The 15,145-nt window shown below is 36.1% G+C and overlaps 1 protein-coding gene across 3 annotated transcripts in view; it reads right to left on the bottom strand.

Moving 5' to 3' along the window:
• The window catches only part of brsk2a (BR serine/threonine kinase 2a), a 220,666-nt gene that overhangs the window by 28,661 nt on the left and 176,860 nt on the right, over positions 1–15,145 (bottom strand). For all 3 annotated transcript variants that reach the window (XM_079859711.1, XM_079859712.1, XM_079859713.1), the window contains exons 9-12: positions 6,774–6,805; positions 3,241–3,405; positions 2,743–2,840; positions 748–898 (exon numbers count right to left, since the gene is read on the bottom strand). In XM_079859711.1, coding sequence (XP_079715837.1) covers positions 748–898; positions 2,743–2,840; positions 3,241–3,405; positions 6,774–6,805 — 446 coding nt within the window. The remainder of the gene's footprint in view (positions 1–747; positions 899–2,742; positions 2,841–3,240; positions 3,406–6,773; positions 6,806–15,145) is intronic.

The following is a 15,145-nucleotide window of genomic DNA, read 5'->3' as shown; positions in this document are numbered from 1 at the left end:
GTTAGCTGTACATTTACTGAATGAGCACTGTGCTAAATCCATCTTATCTATGCATCCTGTTTTTGTTCCTTTTATTACTCTTTTAATACATTTGAAATCAATTTCTAATCAATGTCTTGTTCTTTGCTTTTAGTGTCATTCTTATTGCTTATGCACTTGTTGTAATTATTTTATGATTCTTTTTTAAAAACTCTTTTTATAGCATTTTGAATTGAATGTGAATTTTTTATGTGCTATATAAAGAAACGTGCCTTTAAAAATGTCGCGGTCCGAAACAAAAGAAGGGCATACGGCATTAGAACAACACCAGGGTGAGTCTTAATTTTCATTTTAGGGCGAACTATCCCTTAAACAGTGAGATCTAACGGGACTGTTAAATGTACAGTTTCTGAAAATGAAAAAGAGCATCTTACAATTTACAGTGAAAAAAACCTAAATTGACTTTCCCAGAATTCTCAGTGTGACGCCTCACAATTGATGGTTTTTCTCTAAAACAATTGTTTCTTAGTTTTTTTTCTTATCAGTTATATGTAAATTCATGTTTTATGTTACATTATGTTGTTAAATGTAATGTAAATGTAACTTTCCACGACATGCTGTTGATTAACAAAACATAATTTCGACTCATCCCTTAGTTTTTGAACAAAAATAAATGTTTTACGTACAATGGAATTCATCACGTAAAGTAGCATCTATAGAGAAGGATGGATGTAAAGTATAATATAAGTATATGTGTGTGTTCTGCACCTCTGTCCGTGCTGTGTCATGTCGATGGCTCTTCGTGCCGGTACAGGTGAACCTCCATCCGTAACGCTCAACACCTCCATCGACTTCCTCTCCGGCCTTCTCTTCCCGTGTCTGTTCAGCATGGGTGAGTCTACGCGCTTCCGTGGTGGATCTGCACACACACACACACACACGGCAGTGTTCATTTTTCAAATAAAGAAGTGGTCTGTAAAGCCGCTCTCAGCAGTGCATGTGATTGTGAAATCATCACCAGCGTCTGCTACAAGTGAAAATGTCACCCAAAAATGAAAATTAGCCCATGATTTGCTCACCCTGAAGCCATGCTAGTTGCATATGACATTCTTCTTTCAGACGAATACAATCAGAGTTATATTAAAAAATGTCCTGGCTCTTCCAAGCTTTATAATGGCAGTGAATGGGTATATTTTTTTGGAAGTCCATCAAAGCGCATTCATCCATGATAGAAGTGCTCGAAAAGTGATGCGTTCGTGTAAGAAAAATATCCATATTTAAAACTTTATCGACTAAAATAACTAGTTTCCGGCAGACGGCCTACGCAAGTCGACTTGCGCCAAAAGAAAAACCCTTGACGATGTATGACGCAGGATGTAGGAGTAGCGTAAGCTTTGACGCCTCTCGCGGTTCAAACAAACAGCGCTGGTCAACAAACTCAAGTTCCTCCCACATTTCTCTTTAAAAATTGTCGTTTTAGACTTCTAATTCGTGACTGGTGTTTTGTTTTGCGCTATCCTCTGCGCTTCAGCGTTCGTCATTACGTTGTGCGTCAAGTTCAAGTGTTACTCTTTTGGCGTAAGTTGACTTGTGTACGGCCGTCTGCCTATTAACAGAACTAGTTATTTTAGTTTTAAATATGGATATTTTTCTTACACGAACGCATCACTTCACTTCAGAAGGCCTTTATTAACCCTCCAGAGCCGTTTCGAGCACTTTTATCATGGATGGATGCACTTTGATGGACTTATGGAAAAATATACTCATTCACTCCAATTATAAAAGAAGAGCCAGGACATTTTTAAATATAACTCCGATTGTATTCTTCTGAAAGAAGAATGTCATATACACCTAGCATGGCTTCAGGGTGAGTAAATCATGGGCTAATTTTAGGGTGAACTATCCCTTAAAAGCCTTTCATTGACCCGCATTTGCAAAGTAAGTAAATAAATATATATATATATATATATTTTTTTTTAGTTTTTATTTAAATCTAAAAAAATAATACATATATACTATAATATATCTATTTATTCAATTTTATTTATAAACTATAATATATATATATATACAGGGTTTGAAATTAACTTTTTCACTCACCGGCCAATTTGGCTACTAAATTTTTATGTTACCGTCCATTCAGAACTTCTACTATCCAAAATAAAGGAGAAATAAACCAGATTAACTATGTCACAGCTTGTGTTTTATTATATATATATATAATTTGGATTTCATATATTCATTTCTTATTCAAACAAAATCCTCCAGCCATCTCCTCCCTTCCTCTTTCATCCTCATCCTTTTCACCATAAATGTATTTTAGGTGGAGAGATCAATACAGTACAAAGAACATAAAAAAATGTAGGATGTTGGAAAATAACAATGTCTTTTCTGTTAACTAAATGCTTTTTAATCTTCGCTATTGCTTCAATGCAAATGAACAAGCGCGCCGTTATTTGTTGAGTAGTGACGTGATTTCAAGTAAGCCAGATATGCGCAGATTCTGCACAATATGCTGTATTTAATATATCATTATGAGTTATGACTCACGAGTTGAGTATTTGCACTAAATCTGTGCATATTTGGCTTACACAAACTTCCTCAGCAAAGTGAGTAAACATAATAAGTAACACACCAAATTGGCTAGTGATTTGACAGCGTATATAAATATAAATATACGCGTATAAATATAATTTAATTGTACTTGTCTGCATTTTTAGCTCAGTTTTGGTCTGATCTGAGATCTGAATGCTCATTTCTTACCGACATCATTGCGAGGAGGAAGGTTCTGGTCTTCTTGGCTGGGGTATCTCTCCTTACGATCCAACAGAAGGAAATAGATCATCTTCTCCTGATTTTCACTGATAAAACAGGAGACGGGAAATAGCCATGTATCAAATATGAAAATAGGCACATTAGAAAATGAAATGAAAGGCTAAATTATCATTTTCTACCTTCTAGATTGAACAAACTTGAAAGTCTTTATACATCCATAAGATTTAATGATAAAACTAATAATATCAGGAAAAAAGGTAAAAGAAATAAGGAAAATAATAAGTCCTAATTGAATAATAAAGGTTGGGTCCTCTAATTTTACATATGACCTTTTTAATTCTAAACAACAAGATCTTTATCAATTTTTCTGTGGACAACCAGATTATAAAAGCGTATGTGTCTATAATATGAACCCTTCTTTTCCCCCATATGAGGAACATTGGGTTTTTCTTTCCTCCAGCTGTGAGATCAGTGTGCGTCACTCACTCGTCTGATAGCAGGTCCTTCATCAGCTTGTTCTTGTCCCGGAAGCACCCCAGCGAGTGCATGCTCTCCAGGACGTCGGGGTCGATGTCTTCGGCTGAAGGGATACAGCGGATCGCCACCTTACGCGGGACCGGCTGCTCCGGCTCGGGTTCGTTCTTCCCTCCTCTGAGGAGAGCACAAGCCCATCAGTGATATCAAACACTCACACACTGAGACGATCAGCAGCTCAAAGACACAAACACATCAAACACAAGTTCTGTGTATGTTTGAGATGTCCTTCTACCATCAGCCGCTAGTAACAATATACATGTGTTGTGTGGGAAAGGACTGCGTGAACGTTCTGCTAGATTTCTCCTGTTGTGTTCCACAGAAGAAAGTAAGTCACACGGGTTTGGAACAACAGGATGGGCGATTTCAATTTGTTTTCAAGGCATTTGTCATTTTTGGGACAATTTCTTTTATTGAATGTGAATGAAAAAGAGGGACAGAACTGTTGTAGTGGGTGACAATCATTCAGCCAAGAAATATTAAAAAAGAACCTTTACAAATAATTTCCAGTGGAGAAAATACATGGACATGGATTGCCAAAATTTGGCGTGACCTTATTACAAATGTAATAGACCATAGCCTACTTTCGTCACTTCTGTCTTCATTTTTGTTCATGTCCAATAAAATATATAATTCTAAGGTCGAATTAAAGCTATTTTGTCATGGAAAACTTGATTTATAGACTTGAAAAAAAACTTGAAACTTCTTTTTTTTTACTTTTAGACAAATTGTATCTATTGGGAATTGATTAGGTTGGAAAAACCTAAAAAGTAGGCATTCCATGGCAGAATATATATATATATATATATACACATTTATTAAATTAATTGTAAATAAATAGCTAAAAATACACACGCACACACACACACGCACATATATATATATATACATACATACATACATACAGTGGTGGTCAGAATTGATGGCACCCCTGGTAAATATGATCAAAAATGGTTATAAAAAAAATAAACCTGCATCGTTTATCCTTTTGATCTTTCATTCAAAAAATGTGCAAAAATCTAACCTTTCATTGAAGTAAAAGAATTGAATTTGGGGGGTAAATCACATTATGAAATAAATGTTTTTCTCCAAAACACGTCAGCCACAATTATTGGCACCCCTAGAATTTTTTATGAGTAAAATATCTCTGAAGTATATTCCCATTAATATTTACCTTTATTTAGCACACCAGGGTGACTAGGAACATGAAATTGTCCAGCTATGACTTCCCTTGCTCATCCATCACAATGAGGAAAACCACAGAATATAGTTCTGATGCGTAGCAAAAGATTGTTGAGCTTCACAAAATAGAAAGTGGCTGTAAGAAAATAGCTAAAGAATTGAAAATCCCCATTTTGACCATCAGGGCAATAATTAAGAAGTTCCAATCAACTAAAGATGTTACGAATCTGCCAGGAAGAGGACGTGTGTCTATATTGTCTTAATGGACGGTGAGGAGGATGGTTTGAGTGGCCAAAGACTCTTCAATAATCACAGATGGAGAATTGCAGAGATTAGTTGAGTCTTGGAGGTCAGAAAGCCAAAAAAAATGATCAAACAACCCCTACATCCCCACATGTTGTTTGGGAGGTTTTCAAGAAAAATGCTCCTCGCTCATCCAAAAACAAACTCCAGCATATTCAGTTGTCAGACACGACTGGATCTTCAAACGGCACAGGGTTCTGTGGTCAGATAAAACGAAAAAAAGGGCTTTTTGGCAGCAAACCCAGCAGATGTGTTTGGTGCAAACAGGGATAAAAAGTACCCCATGCCTACGGTTAAATACACTGCTGGATCTTATATGTTGTGGACCTATTTATTTGCTGGAGGTCCTGGACATCTTGTTCAGATACATGGTATTATGGATTCTATCAAATATCAACAGATAAAAAATCAAAACCTGATGCCTTCTGCTAGAAATCTTATAATGGGCCTGGTTGGATCTTCCATCAGGACAACGATCCAAAACAAACATCAAAATCAACACAAAAATGTGTAACTGAGCACAAAATGAAGCTTCTGCCATGACCGTCCCAGTTCCCCTGACCTGATGAGTGGAGTGAACTGAAGAGAAGAAGCACCAACATGAACTTGGGAATCTGAAGGATCTGGAGAGATTCTGTATGGAGGAATGGTCTCTGATCTCTTGTCAGGTGTTCTCCAAACTCATCAGGCGTTATAGAAGAAAACTCAGAGCAGTTATCTTGTCAAAAGGAGATTGCAAAAAGGTATTTAATAACAGGGTGCCAACAATTATGGCCAGCGTGTTTTGGAGAAAAACATTTATTTTATAATGTGATTTCCCTCCCACATTCAATTATTTTACTTCAATGAAAGGTTAGGATTTTTGTGAATTTTTTGAATGAAAGATCAAAAGGATAAACAATGCAGATTTATTTTTTACAGCCATTTTTTATCATATTTATCAGGGGTGCCATCAATTCTGACCACCACTGCATATACATATACTAGATAGATAGATAGATAGATAGATAGATAGATAGATAGATAGATAGATAGATAGATAGATAGATAGATAGATAGATAGATAGATATCATATTTATCAGGGGTGCCATCAATTCTGACCACCACTGCATATACATATACTATATAGATAGATAGATAGATAGATAGATAGATAGATAGATAGATAGATAGATAGATAGATAGATAGATAGATAGATAGATAGATAGATAGATAGATAGATAGATAGATAGATAGATAGATATAGCAAGCACTAATTAATTGTACACAATAAATCCCAAAACATAATCTACAAAAGAATGTGAACAGAAATGCATACTCTATTTCATCAGTCGCTGTGTTCAGAAAAGTGTCAGAGCACAATTAATAAGTCGACACCAGCATGTGTTCATTCACATCTTAACAACTACAGCTTGTCATGACCCTAAATCCCTGACAAGCGTCTTCATAACCTTAATCTCAGATCTATTCTAAATATTAGCGGTTGCCATCTGTTAGAAAAGATGCTGGTGTATATGAGAGCAGCTAAAAACATAAGTATTCATCTTAAAAACGCCGGCGCTGAGCAGGAAGTGTGTGTGCCATGTGTGTGACCCCAGAGAGGCAGTCAGACAGGAGGTCACGATATGAGCATATCTCTCTCTCTCTCTCTCTCTCTCTCTCTCTCTCTCTCTCTCCCCCTTTCTCTCTCTCTCTCTCTCTCTCTTCTCTTCTCTCTCTCTCTCTTCTCTCTCTCCCCTCTCCTCTCTCTCTCTCTCCTGAGGAAGCCAGACGACGGAGCGGACAGCAAATCCCTGCCGGGGCTCGGGACATTTGTCCTTGCTGCTGACATGTGGGGTCTGTGCCATTTATCACATACACGAACACACAGAATAACACTCGCTCACATTTGATCCCCATCTATCCCTGATGCCCATCCTGTTTCTAGTCATTCTGTTTCTGTATGTCACAAGTATTGTTTCCAGCCCTAAAGCAAATGATGGGAGTTGATGTACTTACATGTACCACGTGTGCTTCTGGATCAGCTCTAACTGTAAGAGAACCACACATAGAGACTGTTAGATGCACGTCAGAAAAACAGCAGCAATTCATGAAACAACAAGAAAACATCGTCTATGATGAGTCCCAATGAATCACTCAATCACATTCGTAGAAATAAATTCGAAAATAATATTAAAATGAAGAGTATTTGCCATGTATGGTGCCATTAGAAAAAAAATCCTTAATCTGGGATATTCAACAACAACAACAACAACAACAACAACAACAACAAAAATTATATATATATTATTAGGGCTGTCAGATTATAACATTAATTTAGTCTGATTAAATATTTAAAATAGTGCTGGGCAAATCGCATCCAAAATTAAAGTTTGTGTTTACATAATATATGTGTGTGTACTGTGTATAATTATTTTGTATATATAAATACAGTACAAATGCATGTATATTTTTAAGAAATATTTGCATGTATAAACTATATATATAATTTATATTATATATAAATAACATTTTTTTCTTAAATATATATAAGCATGTGTGTGTGTATTTATATATACAAAATAATTATACACATTACACACACATATATTATGTACACACAATCTTTTATTTTGGATGTGATTAATCATTGCCCAGCACTAATTTAAAAAATAAAATTTTATTTAAATTAGTAAATTAGTTTTTATTTTAATAATATTTTCAAACATTTTAAATCAGGGCTGTCAATTTATAACATTAATTTAGTGCAATTAATTGTGAAGAGGGAAAAAAATAAACAAACAAATATAGGGTTGCCTCTGGCCTGTATGTAAAAGTCGTCAAAAATGATATGTCATATTAGTTTTTTATATTACTATTATACTTTTAATATTAATATTATACTTAATATTAAATAAGTAAAAAAAAAAATGTTTTTAAGTTATGGTTTTGATTTAACAACTATTTTTGAATGTATTTTAAATTATAACTATCAATATAAAACAATAATTTAGTGAAATTCAATTATGGGGGGGGGGGGGGAGACAAAAACATTGCCACTAGCCTACATACATTTCATTATAAGATACATTCCTTTATCCATATATATATATGGACAATATATAATATTATCAAAGTTATTTTAAACTAAGACTGTCAATTTTAAATGTAGTTTGATTCATGACTGGCTGGATTCGTTAACATTTGTGAGGTTCACTAAATCAAAACTGAAAGATTTCAAGATTTCCCATTTGTCTACCCCATAATAAGGCACATAAAAACAGAACAACACAGTTGGCTGCTTTACATATCATTCAAAGAGTCTCTTTCACAATAAGTGGGCGATTCTTGGCCAATATATGCGGCATAAAGCACCAGCTTTTAAAGTGTTGGGAGTGAGTCCGCTGAAGTCCAGTGTTGCAGGCTTGGCATACGGGCCACTGAGGGAGAACAGGAGCCTCCTGAAAAATGACGAATGGGACACCCTACAGTCTCGAGACCTTCACGGACGTGTAAGCGAAGGCCATGAGAACGCAGATCCACATCGAGAGCACCGAAGTCTGCACAAGATTAATACTGGAGTGAGTCCAGGGGTGCAGGTAATCTAGACACACAGATCACCGTTCACTTTTAATATGAAGAAAGATGCATCACCATGTGATGACAAATTACTGTGTGCAGAGATGAGAGGTGCCGTGATATCCAATTATTATTTGCATATCTATGCTTGAGGGGGTCATAACATTTCTCAATCATCTGTTTCTATGATGTGCATTTTACATATGCTAATGTTACACACTTTGCTTGCATGCAACACCCTCCAACGAAAAAGATTTTCATTTAAGATATATAATTAACTAAGCAAATGCACACATACTATTGAAAAACGTTAATGGCCAAGTTTGTTTAATATGGGGACTCACTCAGTAGAGTTTTTATGCAAACAGATTTGTGTGAAAACATTCATGTGCAAATTTCGCTTTGAACTTAAAGGGATAGTTCAACCAAAAAAATGAAAATGATTTACTCAGCCTCAAGCCATCCTAGGTGTATATGACTATCTTCTTTCAGACGAACACAATCTGAGATATATATAAACATATCTTGGCTCTTCCAAGCTTTATAATGGGAGTGAATGGGGGGCGAGATTTTGAAGCCGAAAAAAAAAAATGCATCCATCCATCATTAAAAGTACGTCTTCAGGGGGTTAATAAAGGCCTTCTGGAGCGAAGCGATGCGTTTGTGTAAGAAAAATATCCATATTTAAAAATGGATTAGCTATAGTAATGGCAGATGAATGCGGGAAGGTATTATAGCTAATAAAGTTTTAAATATGGATATTTTTCTTACAAAAACCCATCGCTTCAGAAGGCCTTTATTAACCCCCTGGAGACGTATGGATATTTTTTTTATGATGGATGGATGCATTTTTTTGGGCTTCAAAATCTCACCCCCCATTCACTCCCATTATAAAGCTTGGAATATTTAGGGATTCAAGCATGAAATGCTGAAGCCCTATTGTAATTGTAAGGATTCGTAAAATGCATCGTGCAGGCCAAACCGTAAGGCCTAGAGACGTGAAACCTGGCCAGATGGTAGGCCTCAATTTGGGGACAACCGATTGGCCCATAGGTGGCGCTACAGCAACCAAAAGTACAAAATCGCTCATATCTCTTAGGCCGTTTGACCTAGACTCAAGTGCCTTACACCACTGTGATCCCTGGCTCAAGGCAGACAAAATGGCTATCTCCAAACTAGATTTAGGCAGGAAAAATTTTCTGCTATGTTGCATTATGTCCAAAACCTACTTTTGCGAACTAGTCCTGGTTTTTCGCCCGATCGAAACCAGACCAGTCTAGGACAATTCTCTGGACTCTCTAGATCAATAATTATCAAAAAAAAAGTTAAACTTTTGCATTAGGGTGGCTATAACAGGGTCATTTAGAAAAGGGGCGTGGCAAAATACACTAAAAAGCCTATAAATCCCAAATGAAAACTCAGAACTTCACCAAAATTGATGAGCATATGTGACATAACATCATTAACAAGCATGCAAAATTTCATGTAGATCGGACCATAGCTGGCGCTATAACTGTTAAAAAGTTTTAAAACCATATATTTCCTATGGTACATTGCCTATATTGGCTGTAAATGGTCTTTTCCATCTATTATGTCAGTGGTTACATGCTTGCTAAATAAAACTTAATAACTTTTGATGCTTTTGTGCTTAAAGGCCTTAATTGCTTGAACCCCGATAAATGCTGCTTGCAGCTTTAATTTTAAATATAACTGAAAGAAGATAGTCATATACACCTTGGATAGCTTGAGGGTGAGTAAATCACGGTATAACTATCCCTTTAATGTGACAAATATTAAGGTGAAGAAAAAAAATCTACTTTCATTTGTGCCGAATATGTCCTTCAGTTTGGTTCTTTAATAAATTATCCAATGCAATTTGGTCACCATTTTGTCAGCATAAATATTTAGAAAAATATGCAGAAGACAAAAATATAACTCAGAAAAGGGAATGCATCGATACCAGAAGTATCGGATGTGTAGAGTTTCTATTAAGAGTGTTTATTAAATAGGGGTCAACAATAAGGAATTTTCACTACCTTGGATGATAATTATCTATGTTGATATCCATATTTCCCCATCACCAGTGGAGGCCTTTGCTTCACTTGAAACAGGCCTCCATCCGCTTGTGCTCATACAGTTCAAGAACTCATATATTTGCCCCAAAAAATCAAGATATCTTTAAGTTCTTGAACTGTATGAGTTCTTGTTTTTAATAGTTCTAACATGATATGGAGTGCTGTTTTCCCGAATATCAACATGATTGCAAATGTGATAGCCTATTGATTTTAGAGTTTTATAGTAGAGAGTAGACATTTTGTGTTGTGAATTTGGGGATTTACATTGGGAAAGGGAATCATTTCATTGTTCATTGTGAACATGTATTGTTAAATGGCTTTCTGAGATACATGTGAAGGTGTTTCACAATTCAGAGCACTATCAAACTCCATCAGTGACTTAAAGATGTGTTTCTCATGTCCTTGAGAGCCATTCGGACTCATTAAAATGCCACGCTCGTAAAAGGTAACGAGACGTGGGATGTGATCATAAGACAATGTTCTGCAAGAGTACAGCAAGAACACTAGGCTATTATGTCATGAGTTTTTCTTTCATTTTCTCAGACATTACTCCTAAAATTCTCAAGGAGAAAGAAAAAAAAAAAAGAAACAAATGATGCAGTTCTTAACATACAATTGTTAAGATCTCTTCTGAGTTCTGAGAACCAGGAGACCTCAGCAAGTCTCCATTTGTAGTCTAGGAGAAATTATAAGAAATTTCAGTTCCACTTCCAGTTTAAGTTGAGCTTCGTCTTGAAACGCTCTTCCTGCTGAGTGTGTGAATGCCATGACTGTGTCTGTAAAGAAGTGTGATGTAATCGTGATGGAGGCGGTCGATGTGACTCCTTATGAACTGTGAAGACTAAACGTCCTCAAGCTTACTGTGACATTTCAGGCCAAAATCAAAATCAAAAGAATTTTTGCATTAATTTATTTGCATTATACGATTATTTCCATGATAATTAAACACATTTCTCCCCTCAGATTTTCATTATTATAATGTCAAGAACTTTTTTTTTACTTTATTACAGTAAAAAAAAAAAAAGGAAATCTCTCTCAATCAGCATGAATAGCATAAACAAATTAAAAATTAAACAGGACAAATACTATAAATAGTAATCTGACACTAGAAGTATTAATTCTTTTTAAAATTTCTTTCCAATAAATAAATTCTTACTGACCCCAAATGTTTGAACGGCAGTGTATAATGTTACAAAAGCTTTCTATTTCAGACATATGCTGTTCTTTTGAACTTTCTATTCATCATTGATAATAATCAGAAATGTTTCTTGAGCATTAAATTATCATATCAGAATGATTTCTGAAGGATCATGTGACACTGAAGACTGGAGTAATGATGCTGAAAATACAGCTTTCATCACAGGAATACATTACATTAACATACAGTATATTCAAATAGAAAACAGTTATTTTAAATTGTAATAATATTTCACAATGTGACTGTTTAACTGTATTTGTGATTAAATAAATTCACCCTTGGTGAGCAGAAGAGACTTCTTTTAAAAACATAAAAAAATATTACAGATCTAAAACTTTTGTTGTACATATGAAGACTTCAGATGCAAAAGCCTCTAAGTGCCATCTGAAATTTTCTCCTAGAATGATCATTTTTATCAAACTTGTATGTTTATGTTCAGTTATTTCACTTTAATGGCATTGAAAATGACCTATTAATTGTCATTAAAGTGAAATTACTGAACTTAAACATACGAGCTTGAAAAAAAATGCTAATTTTAGAAGAAAATTTCAGATGGCACTTAGAGGCTTTTGCATCTGAAGTCTTCATATATACTACCGTTCAAAAGTTTTAGATCTGTAATAAATGAATTAATATCATATTTTGTATTAATGAATTTTCTCACATATTTTCGCAATCAATCAAAAACAAAACCATAAAACAAAATGAGCCATACATTTTTTGTGTGTGTGTTATTTAGGCTAAATATATTTGTTCTTTTTTTTATGATTAATTAATTATGTTTTTGATTATGGGGCAAAAAAACAAGCCAGATATGTTCCTTACAGGTTTCAAGAGATTCATCCAACATAAGGACAGACAAACAAAGAATTCCCTTGACCCTTTGCACCAAGAAAAAAGACCGTTTGCCTCTTGACATGCATGCTCATGATTTGGATTCAATAGCGTTCTATAGCATCTCAGCAAATATTCTGTCCCTTCTTTCTCCTGTCAAAGTGTTTGACACCACCGTCCGACACACTGACAGACAGCAGTTCCAGGGGGACTCTGACTTTTTATTCATTTATTCAAGTCAAAAGCAGCTTTTTCTTGCTTCGAATATGCTTCCTCTGTGAAGTGAGAAAGGTCACGGTGATAACAGATGTGAGTGGACAAGCTGAGGGGATCTCCAAACACACAACCTCACCGCTGATAAACGCTCATCCTTTGAACCGTCCGACTAGCTTTACTATCAGCTCATCAAATTTTAAACCACACTTTCTCTTTATAGATGAGTCACAGGGTCAAGGTTTCCCACTGAATCTAAGACAAGAGAGTCAGGAAACGCCAGAAACTCGTATTCAAGTAATACCCATAATTGACCATTCGGGTCCTAAAATGCCATCTTTCTCTGACTGCTAGCGGACCGCATTTATTATACATGAAGAACACAGAGGGCATTTGCAACCAAAGGAATATTATCTGCACCATGTTGTCCAACATAAGGATGGAATAAACTACGACTTTTGCTCCAATTCACTGGATGAGTCCACAATAATTGCCGAAAGTGTGCAGATTTTTTTAGTGTATAATGGGCACAGAAAATGATTTTTTAGCTTCAGACTGATTCCATCCAGTCAGACGACATCAAAACATGTTTGATATTTTGAGCCGATTTCAGAAAACATACAGGTGAAACTCGAAAAATTTGAATATTGTGCAAAAGTTATAATATTGATGATTATGGCTTACAGCTTATGAAAACCCCAAATTCAAAATCTCAGAAAATTAGAATATTACATGAAATCAATAAAAAAAGTATTTTAAATACAGAAATGTCAGCCATCTGAAAAGTATAATCATGCATATGTATATACACTCACCTAAAGGATTATTAGGAACACCATTCTAATACTGTGTTTGACCCCCTTTCGCCTTCATAACTGCCTTAATTCTACGTGGCATTGATTCAACAAGGTGCTGAAAGCATTCTTTAGAAATGTTGGCCCATATTGATAGGATAGCATCTTGCAGTTGATGGAGATTTGTGGGATGCTCATCCAGGGCACGAAGCTCCCGTTCCACCACAACCCAAAGATGCTCTATTGGGTTGAGATCTGGTGACTGTGATGGCCATTTTAGTACAGTGAACTCATTGTCATGTTCAAGAAACCAATTTGAAATGATTCGAGCTTTTTGACATGGTGCATTATCCTGCTGGAAGTAGCCATCAGAGGATGGGTACATGGTGGTCATAAAGGGATGGACATGGTCAGAAACAATGCTCAGGTAGGCCGTGGCATTTAAACGATGCCCAACTGGCACTAATGGGCCTAAAGTGTGCCAAGAAAACATCCCCCACACCATTACACCACCACCACCAGCCTGCACAGTGGTAACAAGGCATGATGGATCCATGTTCTCATTCTGTTTACGCCAAATTCTGACTCTACCATCTGAATGTCTCAACAGAAATCGAGACTCATCAGACCAGGCAACATTTTTCCAGTCTTCAACTGTCCAATTTTGGTGAGCTCGTGCAAATTGTAGCCTCTTTTTCCTATTTGTAGTGGAGATGAGTGGTACCCGGTGGGGTCTTCTGCTGTTGTAGCCCATCCGCCTCAAGGTTGTGCGTGTTGTGGCTTCACAAATGCTTTGCTGCATACCTCGGTTGTAACGAGTGGTTATTTCAGTCAAAGTTGCTCTTCTATCAGCTTGAATCAGTCGGCCCATTCTCCTCTGACCTCTAGCATCAACAAGGCATTTTCGCCCACAGGACTGCCGCATACTGGATGTTTTTCCCTTTTCACACCATTCTTTGTAAACCCTAGAAATGGTTGTGTGTGAAAATCCCAGTAACTGAGCAGATTGTGAAATACTCAGACCGGCCCATCTGGCACCAACAACCATGCCACGCTCAAAATTGCTTAAATCACCTTTCTTTCCCATTCTGACATTCAGTTTGGAGTTCAGGAGATTGTCTTGACCAGGACCACACCCCTAAATGCATTGAAGCAACTGCCATGTGATTGGTTGATTAGATAATTGCATTAATGAGAAATTGAACATGTGTTCCTAATAATCCTTTAGGTGAGTGTAGTTACTAAATATATTAGTTTCACCTTTTAATTTGAATTACTGAAATACACAAACTTTTGCACGAAATTCAAATTTTTCGAGTTCCACCTGTATAGTATGATGCTTCTGAAACCGGAGCGGTCTACCAGTGATGCAATAAAATACAATACAAATACAATAACAATACAAAAGAGCTCGCGTAACAAATTAACTATGCGCTTGACTCGTTTTTTCTTTTGCGACTCAACACACAAAGACCTTAAATCGGAACAAATTGAAAGTCTGGTAGTGTATGTGGTTTAGGCCGTGTGTCTGCCAAAAGTGTTTTTTCCTGAGGTTAGCATGTTTATCTAATTGTTTCCAATGGGACCACCAAGTTTTTAAAACACGAGGCGCTTAGAATCTATTTCACACTGAATGTTATCTACCGGTCGCCAAGAGTTGAAGAATGTTCAACTTTGGGTAAAGCGCAGCGCTCATCA

The sequence above is a fragment of the Squalius cephalus genome (assembly GCF_949319135.1).
Source record: "Squalius cephalus genome assembly, chromosome: 23".
Taxonomy (NCBI): domain Eukaryota; kingdom Metazoa; phylum Chordata; class Actinopteri; order Cypriniformes; family Leuciscidae; genus Squalius; species Squalius cephalus.
The sequence above is the reverse complement of the archived record's forward strand: the minus strand, read 5'-3'. Positions and strand labels throughout refer to the sequence as shown.